Genomic DNA, 21,814 nt, shown 5'->3' on the forward strand with positions numbered 1-21,814 from the left:
TTAATCTGTTTGGGAGGAAGAAGAAATTGTGGTGCCAGAGGAAAAACAGTTTAACATTTCAACAGATTTTTTAATCTGTGTGTTTAATGATACTGTTCTTATTGTAGCTTTACCAAATTCAGAAAGATGACCCTCCTCTTGCTCGAAACATGCCACCTGTTGCAGGAAAGATACTGTGGGCGAGACAGCTATTCAGAAGGATAAATGAACCAATCAACTATTTTCATGTAAGTTGATGAGAGGAAAAATTAGGTGTTTTGTGTAACAATGAACTGTCTTTCTTCAATAGAGTGACCATAATGTTTTTGTCTACAATGATGTCACTTCTCATATGCTAGGCAACCTATTTATTTGTATGTGAATATGTAGTTAAAAAAAATATGCTCTGCAGTAACAACTGTTGTAGATCCAAAATGTAGTGTTAGAATATAATAGACTATTTCAGTTGGAAGGAACCTATAATGACCATCTAGTCCAACTGCCTGACCAATTCAGGGCTGACCAAAAGTTAAAGCATGTTATTAAGGGCATTGTCCAAATGCCTCTTAAACACTGACAGGCTTGGGGCATTGACCACCTCCCTAGGAACCCTGTTCCAGTGTTTGACTTGGTAAAGAAATGCTTCCTAATGTCCACTCTAAACCTCCCCTGGTGCAGCTTTAAACCATTCCCACATGACCTATCACTGGATACCAGGGAGAAGAGCTCAGCACCTCCCTCTGCACCTCCCCTCCTCAGGAAGCTGTAGAGAGCAATGAGGTCACCCCTCAGCCTCCTTTTCTCCAAACTAGACAAGTCCCAAGTCCTTAGCTGCCCCTCACAGAACATTCCTTCCAGCCCTTTCACCAGCTTTGTTGTCTTCTTCTGGATGCATTCAAGGACCTTAACACCCTTCTTAAATTATGGGGCCCAGAACTGCACACAGTACTCAAGGTGAGGCCGCACCAACACTGAGTACAGCAGGATAATCACCTCTTTTGGCCAGCTGGTTATGCTGTGTTTGATGCACCCCAGGGTGTGGTTTGCCCTCTTGGCTGCCAGGGCACACTGCTGACTCGGTTTGAGCCTGCTGCTGACCAGCACCCCCAGATCCCTTTCTGCAGGGCTGCTCTCCAGCCGCTCCTCTCCCAATTTATACTTGTGCCCAGCATCACTCCATCCTAGGTACAGAATCCAGCATTTTGACTTGTTAAATTTCATCCCATTAGTCATAGCCCAATGCTCCAATCTATCTAGATCCCTCTGCAAGGCATCAAGAGAGTCAACAGCACCTGCCAGTTTGGTATCATCAGCAAACTTGCTAATGGTGCATTCAACTCCTGCATCCAGATCATTGATAAATATATTGAACAGAACTGGCCCTAGAATTGAACCCTGAGGAACACTGCTGGTGACTGGTCGCCAGTCAGATGTAGCCCCATTACCTATAGCCCTTTGAGCTCTGCCCTTCAGCCAGTTCTTTGCCCAGCACACTGTGAACACACTTATCCCACAGCTGGAGAACTTGTCCAGAAGGATGCTGTGAGGGACAGAATCAAAAGCCTTAGTAAAATCCAGAAAAACTGTTTCTTTGACTTACCACTGAACTAGCACCCCAAGCTGGAAATATGCACCGAATTGGTCATATGTCTGTCTTCATATTGCCCAAAGAAATATTTCACCATTCCAGCCAGTGGTGTTTTTAATTCTCGTCCTAATGGAGCAGACCAGGGCTTGTACACAAGACTCATGTCCTGTATTTTAACTGAGTACCCACCTCTTCTATTCCTCTAGCCCCATAGGATTGTCTATAGAGAATCATGCCTCTTTACCAAGTGACTGCTAGGAGTAACTTAAGACATAAATGTGGACTGCCTGACATTCTGAAATTGTCTGGTGTATATGTTTTGGTATTACTGAAAAAGCAAGTTTATTGTAAGGACCCACACGATAGCTGCAGTACTGTTACTGAGAATCTGGTCACCAGTTTCACTGCAGATGATCTCTGAACTAGTCTGGGAACAGGGAATTCTATTAGTGAACTTCTCATTCTACATTTTCTGTAGCACTTAGCTGAAGGTTGGTACCAGCCACATAAGCTTTAATGTTTATGGCCCTTAGGAATTTCTTAGTATTGCATTTACTTCCTTCATTGGAACAGTCAGAAGCTTGCTATACTAGGATCTGCTATAGCAATAATATTTCTTGAAATGTTTGAATGATTCTCCTACAAAGTATCTAGGGTATCCTGCCAGGTTAACTTCTATGTGAGAGAGGTTTTCACTTTCCTGTTTCCCTCAGATGGGAATAATGATCACCTAGATCTGCTCCAAAGAAATCGCACATAAATATATAAAATAAATGATATAAATATGTAATGATAAATATATAAGAAAATATATTATATACAATATATATAAGATAGATAATAATATAAAATAAATATGTAAAATAAGTATCTAAAATAAAGGAAATTTTTAAAAATAAATTTTTAGTTACTGATCAATTTTTAGCAGAACTGAGCATCTATTTCACGGTGAATTACAGGTGTTTATCACAGTATAATAAAGTAATCGCTCTTACATTTGTTAAATGTTTAGCATTTATTACAAGTTCTTACTGACTTTATTGACCTGTAAATTTGAATCATAAATACTTAATACAGTTTTTAAGAACTCTGTAAAGTACAATTTTTAATATTAACTTATATAATGTATAGTCAATAGTTAAATTGAGAAAACCCCAAATATTATGGTTTTCTTTTGATATGGTTTTAATTTGAATGTACTGTGTTTTAATAGAAGAAGTCAAATATCTTGGCAAGTCCAGAAGGTAAAGCAGTTGTTCGATTACACAACAGAATTGCCTATGTGTTGGTGGAATTCGAGGTAGTCTATCATAATGCATGGATGAAGGAAATTTCACAATTACAGTATCGTAAGTAATTAAATATGTAATTGGATTTTTTAGATATTATTGAATGCTAAGTAAACACAAATCAAATCAGATCATTTTTTAAGTCTCATTTACCCTTAAAATGTGCAAATTAATCATGACCCAATAAGCAGGCCCAATAATACAAACCTCTGTGCCTTAGTGACCTTGAAATTTAATTTTGATGCAGAGGATTGCGGATTTGGTACACTGACAGATGACTGGAAACAGTAGTGAAACAAATTTAAGGCACACAGTTGTTAATTATTGTATTCAAATTCTTTATATATACTATTTAATAATTCTTCCTGTTTTCACTGTAATAATTTATACAGTTGTATTATCCCCCTTCCTCTCAGGACAAGTATTACTTTATGCCTAAAAAAAATGTTTGATAATCAAGCTTTATCATTTTAACATTAAATGAGATTTGGAGTTTAAAAAAAAAAGAGTAGATTTTTCATGTAAATGGTAGACATTCTGTGGGATTCAAAACTAGGAGTAGATCTAAAATAATAAAATATTTTCATCACACAGTCAACAGGTTTTTGTGTTGCTGTTAGGGCTTTTATTTTGTTTTGGAGTTTTGCAATATCTCTATGTAAACATTCATCCTCTGGGTTAACAAATTCCTGTAAGATACTGAGCATCTCATAAAACTGCTGTGTTTCCAGGTATTTCATAACTTTCTAACTCGAGCTAAGAAAAAATATGTGATAAATAATACTGCATCTGATGCTTGTTTAGTTTATGAAGAGAAAGCTTATGTATGGCAGAAAGCCAATATGGTGAAAGTCAGTTGTATATTTTCTTTAACTGAAAACAACGTGAAGCTATTTCACAAGTAAACATACACATTTAATGACTATATAGTAATATTAGAAATCTGTGTTACATAATAATTTATATAACAATTGTTTGTCTTGGAAACTGATATAAAAATGTCTTTACAGCCTTACAAGCCACAATATTTGTGCATCATCCTAAAACTGGGAAGTTCCTGGTTAATTTTGATCCTCAAATTCCAGAGATTGTCCGAGAGACCAAATGTATGATAAAGCTGGGTCTGGAAGTACCGGAGCAAGCAAAAAAGATAGTAAAAATAGAAAATAACCTGAAGTCAACCAAGCTGCGTTTAGAGGTAAACTTAAAAATTATCATGATTCCTGTTTAAAAAGAATAAGAAAGAAAATCTGATTAACTATAGAAATGTTTCTGTGGTTAAACAAAGGTTAAAGCTGGGTATGAGGTAGTTGAAGGTAAATTTGTGGAATGGACAGGTGAACATTGAGGATCTCATTTGAAAAACCTCTACTAACTGCTGTGTGGGCTAGTATATACTTTAATATAAGCATATATATTTCTTATACACTGTTAAATATATTCTGGTGAGGAAATAATTAAAGCTATCCAAAAAAGTGTTCACTCTCTGAAAATCACTAAAACACAGTTTTACAGATTTTTTGAGAAGCAAATATTGTAATTCTTCTGGACTGGAAGATATGGTGAGCCACAAAAACATCATAAATTTTGCAGGTTACCTGCCAGAGAAGTCAGATTTCTGATACCTTTAGCAAATAGTATTTGCTATTGTTGTAGTATTTCAAGAAGCTTATATCTTGGGGATGAGGTGTGCCATACAAGATGTGTGTGTATGTTTGTAAGGCGTAAGACGAGGATATTTTAAAACTGGGTTTACATGGGACTTTAATTATCTAAAGCATATGATACTCAGTTTTAAGAGGGTATTGCAAGCTATGATCACTAAAGCTCAATCTGTCTTTAGCTCTAGAGAAAATCACACTTTGTCTAGCTTTGTGCATAAAGAATGTACAAAGGCTACTTTCATTCTTGCTTTTGTAGCATGATTCATTACATTCAGAAATGATCTATGTAGGTATGTAATGTCTATATAAAATTCTACACTTGTTTTCAAATGTAGTCTTGTACTGCTTTCCATGTTTTTTCTGATGATTTGTTTGATGGCAGGTTGTTTGGTTCAGTAAAGCACTTAAAATATTCTTCTTGATACTACCCTTTCTAATAATTAACAGGGTCTTCTACAACGTTATGAGGATTTGTGTCAAGAAACACCAATGATTTTTCTAAATCTAATGGCACCAAAAATGAAAAAGGTTGGTATTGGTAAATGCACTTCAGTATACTTCAGAAGAAGTTAGAATAACTTAATAATAGTTTATAATTTTAAAATATTTAGCTGGATCTGCATGTTGTGAACTTAATTTTACTAAAACCTCTAAGACTAAAAATTTGCTCTTTGCATCCCTCATAAAGTGCTCAAATAATGTAGTATTTGAGCACTTTATGTCAAATTATAGTATAATAATCTTAGTACCTATGAGATATAAACCCAGTAGAATATGGACTTTGTGGGTCTATTTATCTACATATATCTCTGGCTTTGACATGAAAGTAAATTATCACTTACTGCAGTTTTAGAGCTTTTCATGGGAAGTGATTTTCATTTATCTGAAATACTAAATGTCATGATCCTTGTCTTTGCTTGGAAAGAATTATTAGCCTTGTGAATTGAGTCAGTCTCTTCAGTGATGTAGAAAGGTTATATACTACACTAAAGGTACAGTTTTATTGGAGATGCAGAATGTCCATCCTACAAGCCATTTTGTTTTGCCAGATACTTGCAAGTGTATCTATGTGGTTCTAAGTAATTCTTCCCTTTTTGGTTCTAAATAATAACATCAGAAGGTTGCAGATTTTGCATAAGTTTATGTAACTACATAACTGGCATGTGCTGAAGTGTAATAAACAAAAAACTTGTCCTTGCTGCTAAAAGTTAAATAATAAAAGACAAAGAGATAAAGTGGTGGTAGTCTTCACTTTAATGATACTACTGTAAACATGATTATATCATAGAGGGAATCATACACCTCTGTATTTTAGAGAAAACAACTGGCAAAAGAGAAGGATGAATATTGTACAAACAATAGAAGATGAAAATATTTTTTGAAGAAGGGAGAGAAATCTTTGGTGTGTATGAAGAAGAGAGGAAAGCAGAATCTAAAGATGGAATGAGCTAATCTATGGCTACGTTGGTGCCATAATTTGACAGCAACTCATGTAGACCCTTAAACTGTTTCTAGATTGGTTATTAGTAAAAGTACCATCCCACCATTGTGGAGTTAAATATAATCCCCCAAAACATATATATTAAGGTGATAGTAATGGCTGTATTTGCAAATAGCTGTGTGTCTATTTGAGCTGAATTCATTGTTTTAGCTGTAATATAGACATAGCAAAAAGAAGCATTAGGATGGCGAGTGGGTGAAGTCAAGGCACTGACTTGGTAAATGTCAAGATGAAAGAGTAGATATGATAGGTGGTTATTTAAAATTAAATATGAGTGGAATAAGTTCAGAGTTTCTCAGCAGTTAAGCAACATTAAATTTCTGTCACTTCAAGGGTGATGGGGATGGCAAAATTTAAAATTGTGGTGGCTGTATACTGGGAAAAGTGTTGGGGTGCCTGGCAGAAATTTCAGGGGAGGTTTGGGAAAGTACGGAAAGGTTGATTTTCGTAGCTTGGCGGTAGTATAAGACTTCCTTTTCCTCAGAGTCCCATGTCCTTTGAAGGTACAGAATCTGCAATGAAGGAAGGACCTTGGTGTAGATCATGCAGTGACAGGAAAATGAGCTGATTTCAGCTACATGCTGAACATCTTGGTGACAAATCCAGAAGAAACAGACCATGGAGAACCAAAAATTCAGTAATGGAAATAGTAGGGAAGAGAGGATTTTTAAAAATAACATTGAGGCTATAACAGAATTGGGAAAGGATCAGTGTGATACAAAAAGGGATAAATGAAAAATGTCACTAGATATAGATACATGAGGCTGAAAGACAAGTAATTGTGCTGTTGAGAGTCATCAAGATGTATCTTAAAGGACAAATTGTAAGATTGATAGTGGACTTGATTTTAATTTTAGGAAGTAGTGGGAACCACTAAAAGTCACTGTTCAGGAGAAAAAGAAGAGGAAGATCTTTGCTGAACATGCACACTTGACAGTTGAGGACAGAGGCTGTAGTATGCACTACAATCCTCTTCCCCAATATTGCATAAATTTCTTTGATGTTTTCCATGAAAACTTGTAACTTTCCTTAGACACATCTCTTTCATCAGTGACATTAGTGATTCTAATAATAATGGCATTTGTTTTAAATTGTTTCTTTCTTTTTTTAATCTATGAAATTATATTTTTATGCTTAGATGGAAGCTGTGTTGAGGCGAGGACTTACCATGTTGACCTGGTCATCTGTGACACTGGAAAGTTTCTTTCAAGAAGCTGATCAAGTTCTGTGTATATTTAAACAGTTTTTGAAACAGGTATACGCTTGATCACTATATAAATGACAGTTTGGAGATATTATTTCCAGTACACTGCACTTCATATTGGAAACTAATCTGTACTTATTTTTGTACCACTTGAAATAAATGCATAGAAATTTTGTTTGCTTTTTAAAGGATGTTCTTCAAAAAAAGAATGATATATGCAATAATTCTCTCCCATTATTACCGTCAAATGTTTGATCTGTGCTTCTGTTCTTGCAGTAGAATATATTTCCACTTGTCCTCAGGTTCTGTGACTACCACTCTGATTCTCAGAGTCAACCTCTGCTTCTCTTTGAGTGCCTGTCCATGAGTGCAGTTGCACACAAGATACCTCCATGTAAACACTGTCCAGTGAAGAACATTTTTGCATTAACTGTATTTGTCTCAGGCATGCTTTGAAACTGTCTTCTTTTTGTGCAGCCCATAAAATAATGAAGAGAAGCATTCTTTTCCCTCACAGTTCTCTGCATGCTGACTGAATCTGTGTTTTTTTTCCTCTCTTAGTGTTTGCCACATAATTTCTGAATTCTTTTGAATCCATTAACGTGCTTGAGGACCTGTATTGGTTCTTTTTCTTCTCAAGACTTCACTTTGATTGTCAGATCATCCTTATAGCTTGACAGTTGAACTGTATGGCTGTGATCTCTCCTACCAGCATCATAAATTGTGTCTCCTGTGGTAGTAGATTGTTAGTCACTGATGGGTATTTCCACTTTTTTTTTCTGAATGGCAGAAAAACATAATTATGATCAAATGCTCTGTTTGCCACTGAAACCCAAAACTGAAAAAGAAAAATGGCTATGTAAGAAATTAACAGTTCTCTGAGCCTATCTGAAATAGCCATATCTTCTATAGATACACACTATTTTCCTTAAATATGTAGGTTGTTTACATTTCTGACTTTCTTACCCCATCCATATGAATACAAAAAGATGTCACCTTGGTTAGACCCTTGATGGCTGTGAACAGTATATTGTAAACAGATAGGGAAAAAGGGATGTAAAACAGAAGCATGAGTAATATTGTGACAAACAAGATGGGATATCACAGATGCAGAATATTTCAGGTAACGAATTAAAAATTGGACAGAAGTCAGTTTTATTTGGATTCTGCCATGACAAAGGTGCTTCACTATAGTTGACTGAATGCTGATAATGCTATAATATAGAATCAAAATCCCAGTGAAGTAAAAGAAGAAGGACTGAAGACTAACCCATCAAGCAAGTTACAGCAGGCCCCCCTTGCCTTGCAACTAGACTCATGGCCAGTAAGATCATGAACAAGAATCTAATTATCTTATATTAACGTAGCTTCTTTTGTTACTCTGTTTTATTTAATCCAGCAGCTGTGTATCCTACATAACTGGAATGATCTGGGGTCTGACTTACTGCCCGTCTGCCTAAAAATGCAGTTAAAACAGCAAGGATTCTTCAGGAGTCTAGCAAGGATAACATCATGGAGCAAGAGTTCTCTCCTATTCCATCAATTCCTAAAATTTCAGGACAGAAGAAAAACAAGTTTAAGAAGCCACTCTTAGTCTTGGGACCACTTTCTGATGAGGTTCTCAGGACATAGGAGATAATTCTTTCCATTGTCACTCATTCATCAAAACTCCAAGACTGATCAGCTCAAAGAGCTGTCAAGAGAAGCTCATTAAAAAATCAGATCATTGCTGTTAGGGTGCAGAAGTAGTCTTCGCTAATACTGTCTGTGAATTAATTTCACTTATACACTGAATTCAAAAATATGGTGCTGATGACCAGAAATCTGTGAAGAAGTAGGTGGAAACACCAAATTCCTCTAAGTATTTCACTTTCTCAAAGATTCATGTCTCAGTTTCCCAACATGGAACCAGCAGTTACTTAAGAATTGCAAGATTTTGTTTTTAAAGTACTGCCTGAAATGAAATTGTACACACTACTATCTTTTTAGAATTGTGTTATCACACTGCAGGATTTAAATACATACACTCTTAGCAATCAAGTTCTTGTTTTCTGTGGCAATAGTAACCGTATAGTTTTCAGACTTGCATCTGTTCTTTCATTGTTCATATTCCAGATTGTCTGCAATGGAACATGTTAACAAAGGCTAAATTTTTTACAGGGTAGTTGTCTCTCTGAATTCCCTCTGTAGATAATAGAGAAAGAGGATAATTCACAGTGAAAGACTATATTTAGCCATTGTAAATATCCTGTAAGTTACCATAACTCATGAGGCATAGCTCTGCTTCCTTTTTTTCTCTGCTTCTCTCATCCTGAGGTCTTTTGTGTTGATGCTTTTACTTCAGGGCTTTTTTCTGTTATGATTCACTCTCACAGAGGACTTTCTGCTATGTAAGGTTCTTGCATTTTCACTGGATAGAGAGATACAATTTTCACTTTTCTGAAAAACATTGTATACCTGTTAGAACTCTCTAAAATAGAATACATTATGCTTTAAAGATAGATGTATGGTATTAATATGATTTTCTCTTTTTAGATTAATGATTTAAATGAAGTGCGGATTGGTTTAATATTAAAAGAAATATCAAATACTCTTTTAATTATCTTACCAGTAGATGGTCCTATCAAAGTAGAGGATATGCTGACCTCCAATGAGGTATGTGACACACTAGTCTTCAAACTTGAATTCTTGAGCATGTTAGAAACAATGCCTTAGTAAGTGAATGTAAAACTAGAAAAGAATTATTCTCACTGTAGAAATACAGAACTTTTTTAAAAATTATAATATTTTGGTTAAAATATTTTATAGGAATATAAATTGGTTCTTAGGTATTTGAGATACTTAAGCTGTAGTATTGCATCGATAATTTTTATTTATTTAACTGCTTCACAATTAGATGAGATTTTTTTTGTATGAAGATACACAGACATATGCAGCCTTCCCCCCCATTTTTTCAAAGATTTTTTTTTAAAGAAGAAGAAAAAAAGACTTTCCAACAAGTATATTTGAGAATTTGAAAGTTTTCATTATTCCAAATGAGACTAAAAATGTATCTAGTTAGTAAATTAGTGCAAGTAAATAAAATGGTTAAGGGCAGTTGAAAGAGTATTTGGATAAATTCAGATTCAGACTGTGAGCTCCCTTCAATATTCATGATTTTCTTCTGGGCCTTAAAAATACCATTGCATTTCAAAAATGTAAATTAAAAAAAAAAGATAAAAAATATAGTGATAATATAACAAAATATTTTTATAATTTTGAATAAAGATTTTGGTGTTAGTTTCTCAGTTTTCTTTTTAAATGTTGCTGTTTCATTGAAATAGTCTGTCTGAAGGATGCAATATTCAGGGAAATGTTTTGGCTCTCCATGAAGAGGAACAGTAATAAGATAATCAGTGATGCTGAGATAATTCACTGATATTTTTATTTAACAGGCTTATACTAAAGAATGTGCTGAGTTATTGAACCACAAAAGCATGCACGCTGAAGATGCTGTTCAAGAACTAATATCTGTATTTGAAAAGAATTACGAAATTGACTATTCTAAGAAAACCTCAGGAAAACACGTATTACCAGGTAGATAATGTTGATTATTTAAAAAAAAATTTCTGTCCCTAGTTCTGTAGATTTAGCTAGTAAGTATCAAAATGGAATTCTTCTAGCTAATTTTCTTCAGACTTCTCCCTCCCATTACAGTTTCATCTATGTCACAGTTCTGCCTTCCTTTGCCACTATTAAACCACTAGCCTGTGAAATAGAGAGGTGATTCAGTATTGGTGGAGCTCCTAGAATTAAACTCTGTCCTTCTGTTTGATTACCAAGGTATTTGCTCTAGAGAAAGAAAGTTATAACCTTTTTTTTTCCCCTCTCTGTAAGTGAAATACAGTGTTCCTCTCTTCTCAGCTATGTCAGGTATTTGATACTGTCCCTCTCTTTGTGACTTTTCTGCCGCAGTATAATTGTATCTCAAATACCAGTGCTTTACTGGCTGGTCAGTTTAAATTAGTACAGTCAATTGACTATCAACTGCTAGCGTACGAGGCTCATGGTTGATCAATATGACTGGTTCCCACTGCTATGGGGTGTGTTACAAAGATTTTAGGAGGTCCTGTACCATTATAGCAGAAATATTTTAAAGTTGGTGAAAAATACTCTGTTTTCAAGACAAATATATTTTGAGGCTTAATCAGTAATGGAGCTCCTCTTACACAGGATTTTTGCCTTCTGAGTTTAGTTTCCTCCAGGTATAAAGGCATAGTCAGGGTCAATACTCCAAGATAGTTCATTATGATGCAATCAGAAAAACCTGATGAAAAGATACTTCTCTGTATTTTGTTAAATTGTTTATGTTGAGATTTTGTTTATATATATATATATTTGACATTTCCAGCTGATATATCCATGTCTGCCTACCTATTTTTAACAACATATTTGTAATGCATGATGTTTGTTGGGCTGAGGCTTATAGGCTGGGCTCTTAACCAGATTCCCGGTGTGAAAAAAAATGGTGTGAAATAAAACCAAATAGCTGATCCAGGTACTACTAAAATAAAAAGCAATATTGTTTTCCCTGTAAAGAAGGAGGACAGCATGCTTCAAAGCAGAACACAATGTTCAGTTAACAAAAATTACTTTTTTTTCCATTTACAGTAAAAGAAAAACATATAGTGTTTGGAAATAATGAAGAGGAGAGAGAAAAGAACACTTCTGCAGCTCTTCATGGTGATTGTAGCAAGGGCAATGATAAAGAAGAGTTTAAAAAGGTATTTTGTGATAAGAAGTGAATTTTTTTCAGACTGATCAGATTAGTAAACAGTATCTTGACTTTTGGTAGCTGGATATCTGTGTTCCAGAAAGACATCACATACAAAATATCAGTCATCATGTAAAAATGATGAAATAGCTTCCCTACAAAGTGAATTTAAGATGGATTTTAGCTTTCAAAAGTATATTCCATGTTATTCCAGTTATCACCTTTACTAAACAAATTCTCAATATGTGAGTGGTAGGTGTAAAAGTTTGGAGAGAATATTGTGCCTAAGCCATAACGCAGGTTTTCCTTTTTGGGTGGGCAGAAACATTGATCCTTTCTGTCCTCCTCTTCCAACTTCATCAAGAAAGATCACCTTTGTACTTTTTCCTTGAAGAATACAATCTCTTCACATGCAGCAGAGAAGGGAAGTGGAAATAGAGAACAAAGACTCACAAACTTGCAAGCACAAATGCAATAATGTTACAAGGTTGCATTCTGTAGTTTTGTGCTAGTGTTCATTAAATGTTGCTGTATGTTTATGTTCTTCTTAATCCAGTACAGTCAAATTTTACTATATTTGTCTCTTATTTGAAAAGGGTATGTAGACACAATATTCTTGTATCATTCCTGGTGTCTTTTTTTTTTTTTTTTCATATGGAGAGCTTTTCTGAAGGAGTATGAGACTTCAGCCAGATCTCAGTATTCTGTCTCTGAATAACAAATCCGTTTCCTCGAGTGCTATATTCTCTTTTTCATGCATCTTTTACTTACAGCTACTTTCCTCCCAACTTCTCCCCTTGTGTTTCTCATGTAGCTTACAGCATAAATTCCTTCAGACAAGAACCTAAATGTTTGACTTAAAGCCTTTTGAAATAACCTTCAGGTTCCTGTCTGAATACAATACTAAATGATGCATGTTTTATTTATGACAGAAATGTAAAGAGATTGTTGCCTATTTCAGTCACCAGCTGCTAGACAGCCTCCAGAAAGCCACCCGACTGTCTTTGGATAGTCTTAAAAAAAGAATATTTGTTTCAAAGTAAGTTGCAAATGATTCCTTCAATAGTATTACTAGAACAAAGTTATTTCTGTGTCTATAAGGTGATACAAATATACATTCACATGTGTAATGATACAGGCACATGTATGATTAGTCAAACAGTTCCAGACCTTTTGGCCCTTTTAGTTCAAGCAAAACCTGGAGAGCCTTCACTTTTTGTTGTAGTTATGCTTTGGCCCACCCTTTTCTTTAATACTTGAATTCTTTATGTTGTTAGTTATAGTCTATGAATTTTGTTTTGTGCAGAAAATGAACTTTATTTCTACTATTGTTTCCCCTATGCCTGCACACTTTTGTTTTTATTCTCATATCTTTTCCTTGGGATTGTTTTCAAGATGCTGTTAGTACAATTTATTGTCAAACACAAATGAGTAGAACTTAAATGACCAGAACTTAAATTACCATTGTACATCACATATGGCAGCGTGCCTATATGCTCATCTCATTTCAAATTATTTCTGCAAGCATGGCTATGCACTCAGAGTTGTTTCCCATGGGTTAAAGATCATCCACGCACTCTTTATGAATTCTACATGTTAATGGAAAGATCCATATGATTTTATCATTCTCCTATATTCGGTGTAATATCTATAGATTCTTCTCTGCTCAAACAGACATACACTTCAGAGACAGAATTGCTTCAGTAAAATATATTGTGTATGGAAAAGCCTACTTAGGATTCTATTAAGAGAACTTATTTTAAGCAGGTGAAGTTGATGGTGTTTTGTCATTAATGTGTGTTGAAGCTTGAGTTACTTTTTTTCTGAGGACACCTTTCATAGAAAATGTATTGAAATCCTGATCTTACTGAAGTTAATAGGAATTTATTTGGGTGTGTCCTTTATATTTGTCTATGGTATCATATTGTTGAATACTCCCTTATTTGGTCACCATGTCATGTCATGTCATGTCATAGCATTTAGAAATTGTACTTAGCACTTTGTTTTTAGTTTTAGTTTTGAATGAGTTCAGGTCATGTGTTTATCATTTTGCACTAGCTTGTCATCTTTGAAACGTTTTTTTTTCAGTTTCTGTTGAATATTTATCTAAAATGTAATGAGGAGCTTTTACTTTTGATAGATTATTGCATGAAATGGTCAGTAAAACCTTCTTATGACGTACTCAAAGCACTGGCAGTCTTCCATCATTCTTAAATTGAGAGATTAAAATCCAGAATCAGAAAATATTCTGTATAAAAAAGTTCCAAAAGCAATGGCTGGATCCAAGGTAACCTTTGTCTGAATGATGGAGCCCTGGCTATTATCTTTGCCCTTTAAACAAGAAGCTTCTGTAAGTTTTGTCAAGTAGTTCATAACTTAATGTGAAAATTCTCCATGAGGATTTGCCCAGAAAAGGCAGCTCAAAATTATATTTCTAGGATAATTTGAGGGGCCTTCTTGGTGAAGTATTTATGACATGCTTCAAAATTATTTTCAGCAAAACTGCATTTGGGAGAACAAAGTTTTCTGTTTGTCCAAGTAAACCTGAAGAGGTTGCTTCTTTTCTGAAGGCAGAAGTACACCTTGCTATTCCCAATGTGGTAAGTTATGTGTCATACAGGTAAGGTAAAATACACTGTCTTATAGTTATCTCTGCATTTGCTCAAGTGGAGGATGTGAGCACACTTCTACTGAACCAGCGTCCATTCCAAAGGAGAACAGTTGCTCAGACTTCTCGGCGCACTGAGAGCAATGATGAAATATGCTCACAGTCCCAGTGTTCCTGGCTTCTGTCTTAGCGGTACTTGAAGAACCTGGCCTTTTATTGTTCTTGGGTGTTTCAGCAATTATAGTGCAATCTGTTCATCAGTGTTCTTTGCAGAATGATTACAGTTCTCCTTTACATGTAGCAGTTGCGTTGCTAGAACAGATTTTTCATGATAGTTTTTTAACTGTTTTTTTCCTTGTGAGATTTAAATCCTTTGTTGAATAAAAATAATGAACATTATTTTTGCTCAGTTTGACTTTAGTCATCTCAATAGGAAGTAAGATGGCTAGAAGGAGGAACACTGAACAAAAATGAGAAGTTTCAAAACCAAGAAAAGAGCTGTGTATTTCTGTGTGCAGAGAACAAAAAGGCAGCTTGATTGCAAAGAACTAATGCATGCATTTGTTTTCCTTTTGTAAAGTAAGATAATTCTGTGTCACCAATATGTATGGTATTTTATTTTATATATGAGAAGGTAACTTAATATTATCCAATTGTCTGGTAAAGATTAAAAGTTTTATGTTAATGAAGTTATAATGAAAGAAAGGTCCTGTTCTAAGGTGATATTCCTTTGGTATTGAACCAGTGTTCATATTGTCATTCTGTTGTACATTCACACTCTGTGTGTGTACACCTGATATATAAGGTCTGTCAAAGTGTGGAATTTTTACCTTGTTGATATTTCTATAAGCATAAAGCCCCAAGTTCCACCCACTGCCATGGGAAGTGAATCCATCTTTCCAGTCCTCTGAAATGTTTCACTGATCCAGGGCAGTAATCAAGTAATGGGTAAAATACCACTTTGATGATGCTAATAGGATTTTCCAAGATCCTTGTTTTTATGCATGCAACTGCTCAATCTGTGAAATTGGTTTACAAAACATCAGAGCCACTTTTAAGCAGTTTATATCCCATTTCTGAACACTCCTGTAGTTGATTTCATCATTTCATAATGATGGCTTGCACATGAAAGCTATAAGATGGGTGTTCTGAGGACTATATTTGAGGATTGAACATATCACAAAAGTGATCTTTCTTCTGAAGTTTAACAAGAAATGCTGTTCTTCTGTTCTTTCCTGGATCACTCTAAGGTAGGTTCTTCCTCCTGCTCAGTATTTTGGAGAAACTGATGTGTGCCTTTAGTCATCCTTATGCTACATAGAATTATTTTCAAACAAGGACAGGACAAAGTCACAACTAACATTACTGCTGCCAATGCAGTTCAAAAGTTTTGGGTTTGGGACTTTATATCTGTTTGTGTACTACTACATAAAACAGGCTAGAGGCTGTTCTTTGACTTCAAAGTGAGCTGATGTGAAATGGTGTGTACCCACAGTTGTAAATACTTTTCTTCCTGAATCAGGAGTTTGCATTCAAACTGTGTGTTAGGAACAAGCCCTGTCATGTTTTATGTGCCAAACTATGCCTGATTTTTTTCTGTGAGAGTGCTTTTTAGCATCATCCCAAACTATGCTGAGAGAGCATACTAGCATTTATACAGTGTAGGTGATGGCAGACCAGAGCCTGTGTTTTGACCCTATTCTGTTTGCTAGTTGTTCTTGATTCAGATCAAGAATCCTCGTTTTCCTTCCAGTTCTTTTTGTCATGTACTCTGGTAGCTGAATGTAAGTTCTCTTCCTTTTCTGAGTTGGGTATTACATTGCTCTCAGAACTATGATACAAAATCCTTGCCAAATATACAACTTGAGATCTTCAGGGCTACTGCTTGGAGCTCCATTAATTTACTAAACACCGCTCTTGCAAAAATTTTTGAGGTAATGCTATCTTTGGGAGAAAAACATTCAGTATTTATTCAGCTAGGACCTTTGACACTTTGATCCAGGTGATTTTGTTTGCCTGAAATTATCCATGGTGTAAATTTATGTCTAGATAAGCACTTAGAAAGAGAGGTTGTATAGCTGTAAAACTTCTTGAAAATAAGCTGTCCATATGTATTTTTATGACCATCCCTCTTACAGTTCTCTCACAGAATTTAGGATCCAGTCATTAAGAGCAACAGAGAAGAGGATCTTGGCCTGTAATTTTTAATGCTTTATGATTCTAGAATGCAGAAAACAGGGCTTGTAATGTATTCCCACGCGCTATAAAAATCATTATAAAAATGCTGTTTAAAATGCTGTAGGAATTGTAAAAACCCCAATCAATCTATCTACTTCTACGCTTGCTTGTCATTTTACCCACAGCATGAATGTACAACTAGATAGTAGGTCAGTACAGTATGTTTAATTTCTTTAGAGGCAATTCTGAGCCAGACAAACTGTTAAAGTTACATTTTCCAACTTCTCTTCTGGGCAAGTTTCATAATTTACTATGAGTGGAGTAAAACTGAGGTCTTAGAAAATGACAATCAGTTGCATTTATTTCAACACTATTTCAACTGTTTATATAGGTAATTGTTCCCAGTTTAGACGACATACAGCAAGCCATCAATCGTGTGATTCAGTTAATACTGGAAGTAAGTCGTGGAGTTGCTCAGTGGGGCCAGAGACATTTGCAAAAATCTAGTTTAAAAGCAGAATCAGGCACACGGCAAGTATCTTCATCAGGCTTTGGATCACCAGGAAAAATAGCCAAAAAAAGGGAAAGTAAGTGTATTGGGTTTTGTTTTTGTTTTTTCACTTATTTCAACTTTTTCCTTTAATAGAAATGCCATATATAAATATTTGTGAATAAGCTCACTTTTCAAAGAGGCCAACTGTGGATTATCTTGAATTAATTTGTTGGGTTTATTAGCTGTATTTTTCAAAAATAGCTTTTCAGGGTTATGTAACTGTTAGAACTCTGAGCAAAAAGATCTTAGAAAAATTGCTAGATTCTGAATCTCCTATTTAATTTGAGGCAAAGTAAGCGTGTCTTTTTAAGACCTTTCTAAGGTCTTTTCACCTGCCTACTGTGGAATGTAGCCATAACGATATAGTCGAAACCATAAACAATGATTGTAGACTAGCTCTCATTGGAATATTGAAATAGAACAAGAGCTAGTCTGATAATTAGATTTCAGTAAAGATTTTAATTGTTGGCTATAGTCCTAGAATGGATTATAAAACACTTAAAGTGTTTGTGAATATTCAGACTGTAGATAGACCTGCATTTGTTTTAGTCAGATACTTTTTTCCTTAATATTATTTCTGATCATCTCTCCATATGTTTTGCAAGCATCCACAAAAGCTCAAATATATTTTTACCATCAGGTTCTCTTAGCTGCTTGGCTGAGTCAGTGATCTGCAATACAGTTATATCTTTGTTGTGATTTCTTTGGAAAGTCTTTAACATCTTGGAAAGTTTTTCTTTTGATAGTCCAGAGCTGGGACTTTATTCTTCTACTGATGTACTTTGTATAATTTTAACCTCTTTAATGGGCTTCAAGCAGGGTGGCAGGAATCAATCCTCATCAGACAGTCATAGCCTTTTCCTACGCTGTGTCAAAATACAACATCAGCAAGTAACCATTTTCATTACCTTTAAACTACTCATCAGCAAACCCTGGGGCCATATGTTAATGTTTGGCCAATGAGATCTGTGGAGTACGCTGTCAAGGATGGATCAATCTGAGACTTTGTTTCCAGTAACCAGATCTCTGAAAAGGTCTTCAGACTAAAAGAGAACTTGCAGTTGCACTAAATACTCCCCATTAAACAATGTGTGTGGTGGAAAAAGTGGATTTTTTGTCTCCATTCTCTTAAATCTACTTCAAAATTCTCAGGCATTGTTATGACAGGAGAGGCTCATTAGATCTCAGGGATATCAGTGTCTATATTGACCCTGATTGTCTCAGCAATTAATCAAAAATGAAGGAGGGACATGATAAATTGTCTTTTATTTTCCTTCGATTTTAGCTCACTTGTAGTTCTTAAAGGAGACAGGGCTCCAGCTTCAACATCAGTAGTGTAACTGGAGCAGCAGCTACCAGTGTCTAAACTGCCTTTGAAAGTGTATTTGGAGGCAAGAAGTTTAGGAAAATCTCTAGATTGTCCTTTCTCTTTTTTTTTTTCCTTTTTTCTCTTCTTCATTCAGTTCTAACCTCTTTCAGACAAGACTCAAAAGACTTTGATTTTAGCAATTTGTAAGACAAGTGCAGCTCCAAAACATGACAAACTTAATTCTGCACTCATTATCAACATAAGAAGGACATGGTCCTTTTGGAGTGAGTTCAGAGGAGGCCACAAAGATTATCGGGGGGCGGGAGCACCTCCCTTATGAAGACAGGCTGAGATAGTTGGGGTTGTTCAGCCTGGAGAAGAGGAGGCTCCAGGGAGACCTTATGGCAGCCTTCCAGTACCTAAAGAGGGCCTACGGGAAAGATGGGGAGGGACTTTTTACAAGAGCATGTAGCGATAGGATGAGGGGTAATGGCTTTAAACTGAAAGAAGGTAGATTTAGATTAGATACAAGGAAGAAGTTTTTTACTGTGAGAGTGGTGAGACACTGAAACAGGTTGCCCTGAGAGGCTGTGGCTGCCCCCTCCCTGGAAGTGTTCAAGGCCGGGTTGGATGGGGCTTTGAGCAACCTGGTCTAGTGGAAGGTGTCCCTGCCTATGGCAGGGGGGTTGGAACTAGATGATCTTTAGGGTCCCTTCCATCCCAAATCATTCTATGATTTATATGTGGCTTGGCAGAGTTTAGCAGCTTTTTTGAAACCACTAAATAGAATAACAAGAAGTTATTTCTTTGAAGCATGTTAGAGTTCAAGAAACTTGCACTGTTTTAAGGGGTTTATACAACTAAAACACTTTATATGAATTTAAAAAAAAATATAACACAGTGTTTATGAGGCCTTGTCATGTTCTAGTTACAACTAAGTTACAGTGGAGAAAATGAAATCTGTGAATTAAGAAGGCTATTTTCTTTCCATTTGGAAACATTCACTGTAGATTGAATTTGCTCTGGCTGTATAGAGCCTGGCCCGAACTAGTGCTTGGTACTTTCATATTAAGCAGTCGGACAGACAGTTGAAGAAGGCTACTCAGCTTTACTGAAGAGCATCATTGCTTAACTTGGCATGCATATGTTTAGAAGATAATTTTAAACAGTCTTTTAATAGTTCATTCATTTACATATCATTTTATTTTACAGAAGCAGTTGAAGATGATGTGCTTGTCAGAAAGCTAAGAAATTTTTACTCAGGTGTTACAGAACATGAAGATATTTCTAAATTAGTTGTGCTACTTTCTTCTGCCATGAATTCAGTAAGAGAAGTAGCTAGTGAAGTTCTGCAGGACTTTCAGAAATACAAGGTACTGTGGACAGAAGATAGAGATGCCAAAATTCAGGTGAGTTTAATGATGATCACCCACAGGGCTGTTCTTCATTAGTCTTATCCTTTGAAATCAGAAAACATCGAGGTAAAAAAAAATCAAGGAAAAAGATGTAGAAAACACATTAACAGCTGAAATTCTTATTTTGTCTTTCAGCGATTATAGTAGTATATTTCCTAAGCAGAAGTAATAGCATGCTACCTAATTTTTGTGTTGGGGTTTGGCTTTTCCTGCTTCTGTGCCATTCTAGATACTGATAAACTGGTCCTAATTTTTTAATTGCTTTATTTTTTGTTTGTGGAACTCTGGATTTTAGGCCACAAGAAACTACCCCAGTCTGACATGATGTATATCAGAACCCATAGACATTCCCACAGCATCAGTGATGATAATTGTGTACTTTTCTCTATGGAAAGTGTTTACTTTGAGTTTAATACAAATTTTTATTCACCAGCTTTCCTGTAGTTATTTCAGGAGGTGAGTTCTGCATTCTCTATTCCAAGAAGAATATTCAGTTCTTGGTTGTTTGAACTCTAAGGTGAATCCACAAGTGTGGTAGAAAAAATTAGTGTCTGCTACAGCAAGAAAAAGTTAGTTTCCAGGAACTGGAGGTCTCTGTGACTTCTGCTTCAGAATATTTCACACTGTTCTACAATAGAGTTTTAATTTAGAGTTTTAATTTAGAGACTCAGTAGAAGAAAGTTGGCTTCTATATCTACTTTCTTTAACTTTGGCTTAGTTGAATTTTCTGTTATATACATAGATCTGTGAATATCACATCACCTTGTTTACTACAGGAGCACTGGTGTCTTCTGAGTGTCACAGTGCAAGTTTTGCAGTTTATATGGGCTAAAAAAAGCCACTTTATATGCAGAGCTGAGAATTTACTGTTAGTCTAACCAAATAAATATATTAGTTTGATCTAGTTACTAGTAAAGAAAAGGATACAGAGAGAGCCTCAATAATAATGTAGCAAAGTTTTATACACATATGACCTAGTTGCTACATTCTTTCTTTATCACTATGCTAACCCTTCCACTGCCTGCCTGGATACTCCCAGACAAAAGAATAGAAGTGGGAAACAGCTTTCAGCATTTGTTACTTGCCCATGCAATGTAGGCATATTGAATAGAGCTCTTGTGTAACACTTCTGAAATGCAGCTTTTCAGAATCACAAATCTTTTCTACACTTGAGTTCTGCTCGTGGAACTACTTAGAAAATGTGTTTTATTGTGATTATTTCACACATAATTGGGCTAATGGTGTAGTCTTCCTGTAAGCGTGGACATTTTTTGATCTCTGTTTTGTCACCTGTTTTCACAAAACCAGTAGGCACTTAACATGTCTTGGGTATCTGTTTCTCTGTTAAATTTGATTGGAATTTCCCAACAAGCTTGAGAGTTACTGACAGAGAAATAGATACACATGAATTCCTCATCACATCCATTTTACCATGTTAGCAAGGCTACAAAAGACTAAACCCAGGTATAATATTGGCACACATTTTCAGTAATTCCTGAATAACTGTTGCCACTTGTTTTATAAAAATATGAAAAAGGACATTTGTTGATTATTTTAAACTACACACAGCAATTTTTGGCTAGCTGTCCATCTCTGACTGAAATTAAAGAAGAAATACTTCACTATGCTTTGTTTGAGGAAGAGATGGAGGATTTAAACCCCATTATTCTTCTTGGTCCAATTGAATTGCATACAGGTATGACATTTTCTTATCCTTGTATGTACAGTAAGATAATGAATATAATAGTAGTTATTTGGTTTATTCTTGGAAAT

General features: G+C 35.4%; 1 protein-coding gene across 1 annotated transcript in view; it reads left to right on the top strand.

Moving 5' to 3' along the window:
- Positions 1-21,814, top strand: part of DNAH8 (dynein axonemal heavy chain 8) — a 150,737-nt gene that overhangs the window by 22,434 nt on the left and 106,489 nt on the right. The window contains exons 15-27 of the mRNA XM_074864838.1: positions 108-227; positions 2,781-2,916; positions 3,867-4,054; positions 4,968-5,048; positions 7,160-7,276; positions 9,761-9,880; positions 10,660-10,801; positions 11,876-11,988; positions 12,911-13,017; positions 14,476-14,578; positions 17,156-17,369; positions 19,842-20,035; positions 21,611-21,737. Of these exons, the coding sequence (XP_074720939.1) occupies positions 108-227; positions 2,781-2,916; positions 3,867-4,054; positions 4,968-5,048; positions 7,160-7,276; positions 9,761-9,880; positions 10,660-10,801; positions 11,876-11,988; positions 12,911-13,017; positions 14,476-14,578; positions 17,156-17,369; positions 19,842-20,035; positions 21,611-21,737 (1,762 nt within the window). The remainder of the gene's footprint in view (positions 1-107; positions 228-2,780; positions 2,917-3,866; positions 4,055-4,967; positions 5,049-7,159; positions 7,277-9,760; positions 9,881-10,659; positions 10,802-11,875; positions 11,989-12,910; positions 13,018-14,475; positions 14,579-17,155; positions 17,370-19,841; positions 20,036-21,610; positions 21,738-21,814) is intronic.

This window comes from Strix uralensis, chromosome 3 (genome assembly GCF_047716275.1).
Source record: "Strix uralensis isolate ZFMK-TIS-50842 chromosome 3, bStrUra1, whole genome shotgun sequence".
Classification (NCBI taxonomy): domain Eukaryota; kingdom Metazoa; phylum Chordata; class Aves; order Strigiformes; family Strigidae; genus Strix; species Strix uralensis.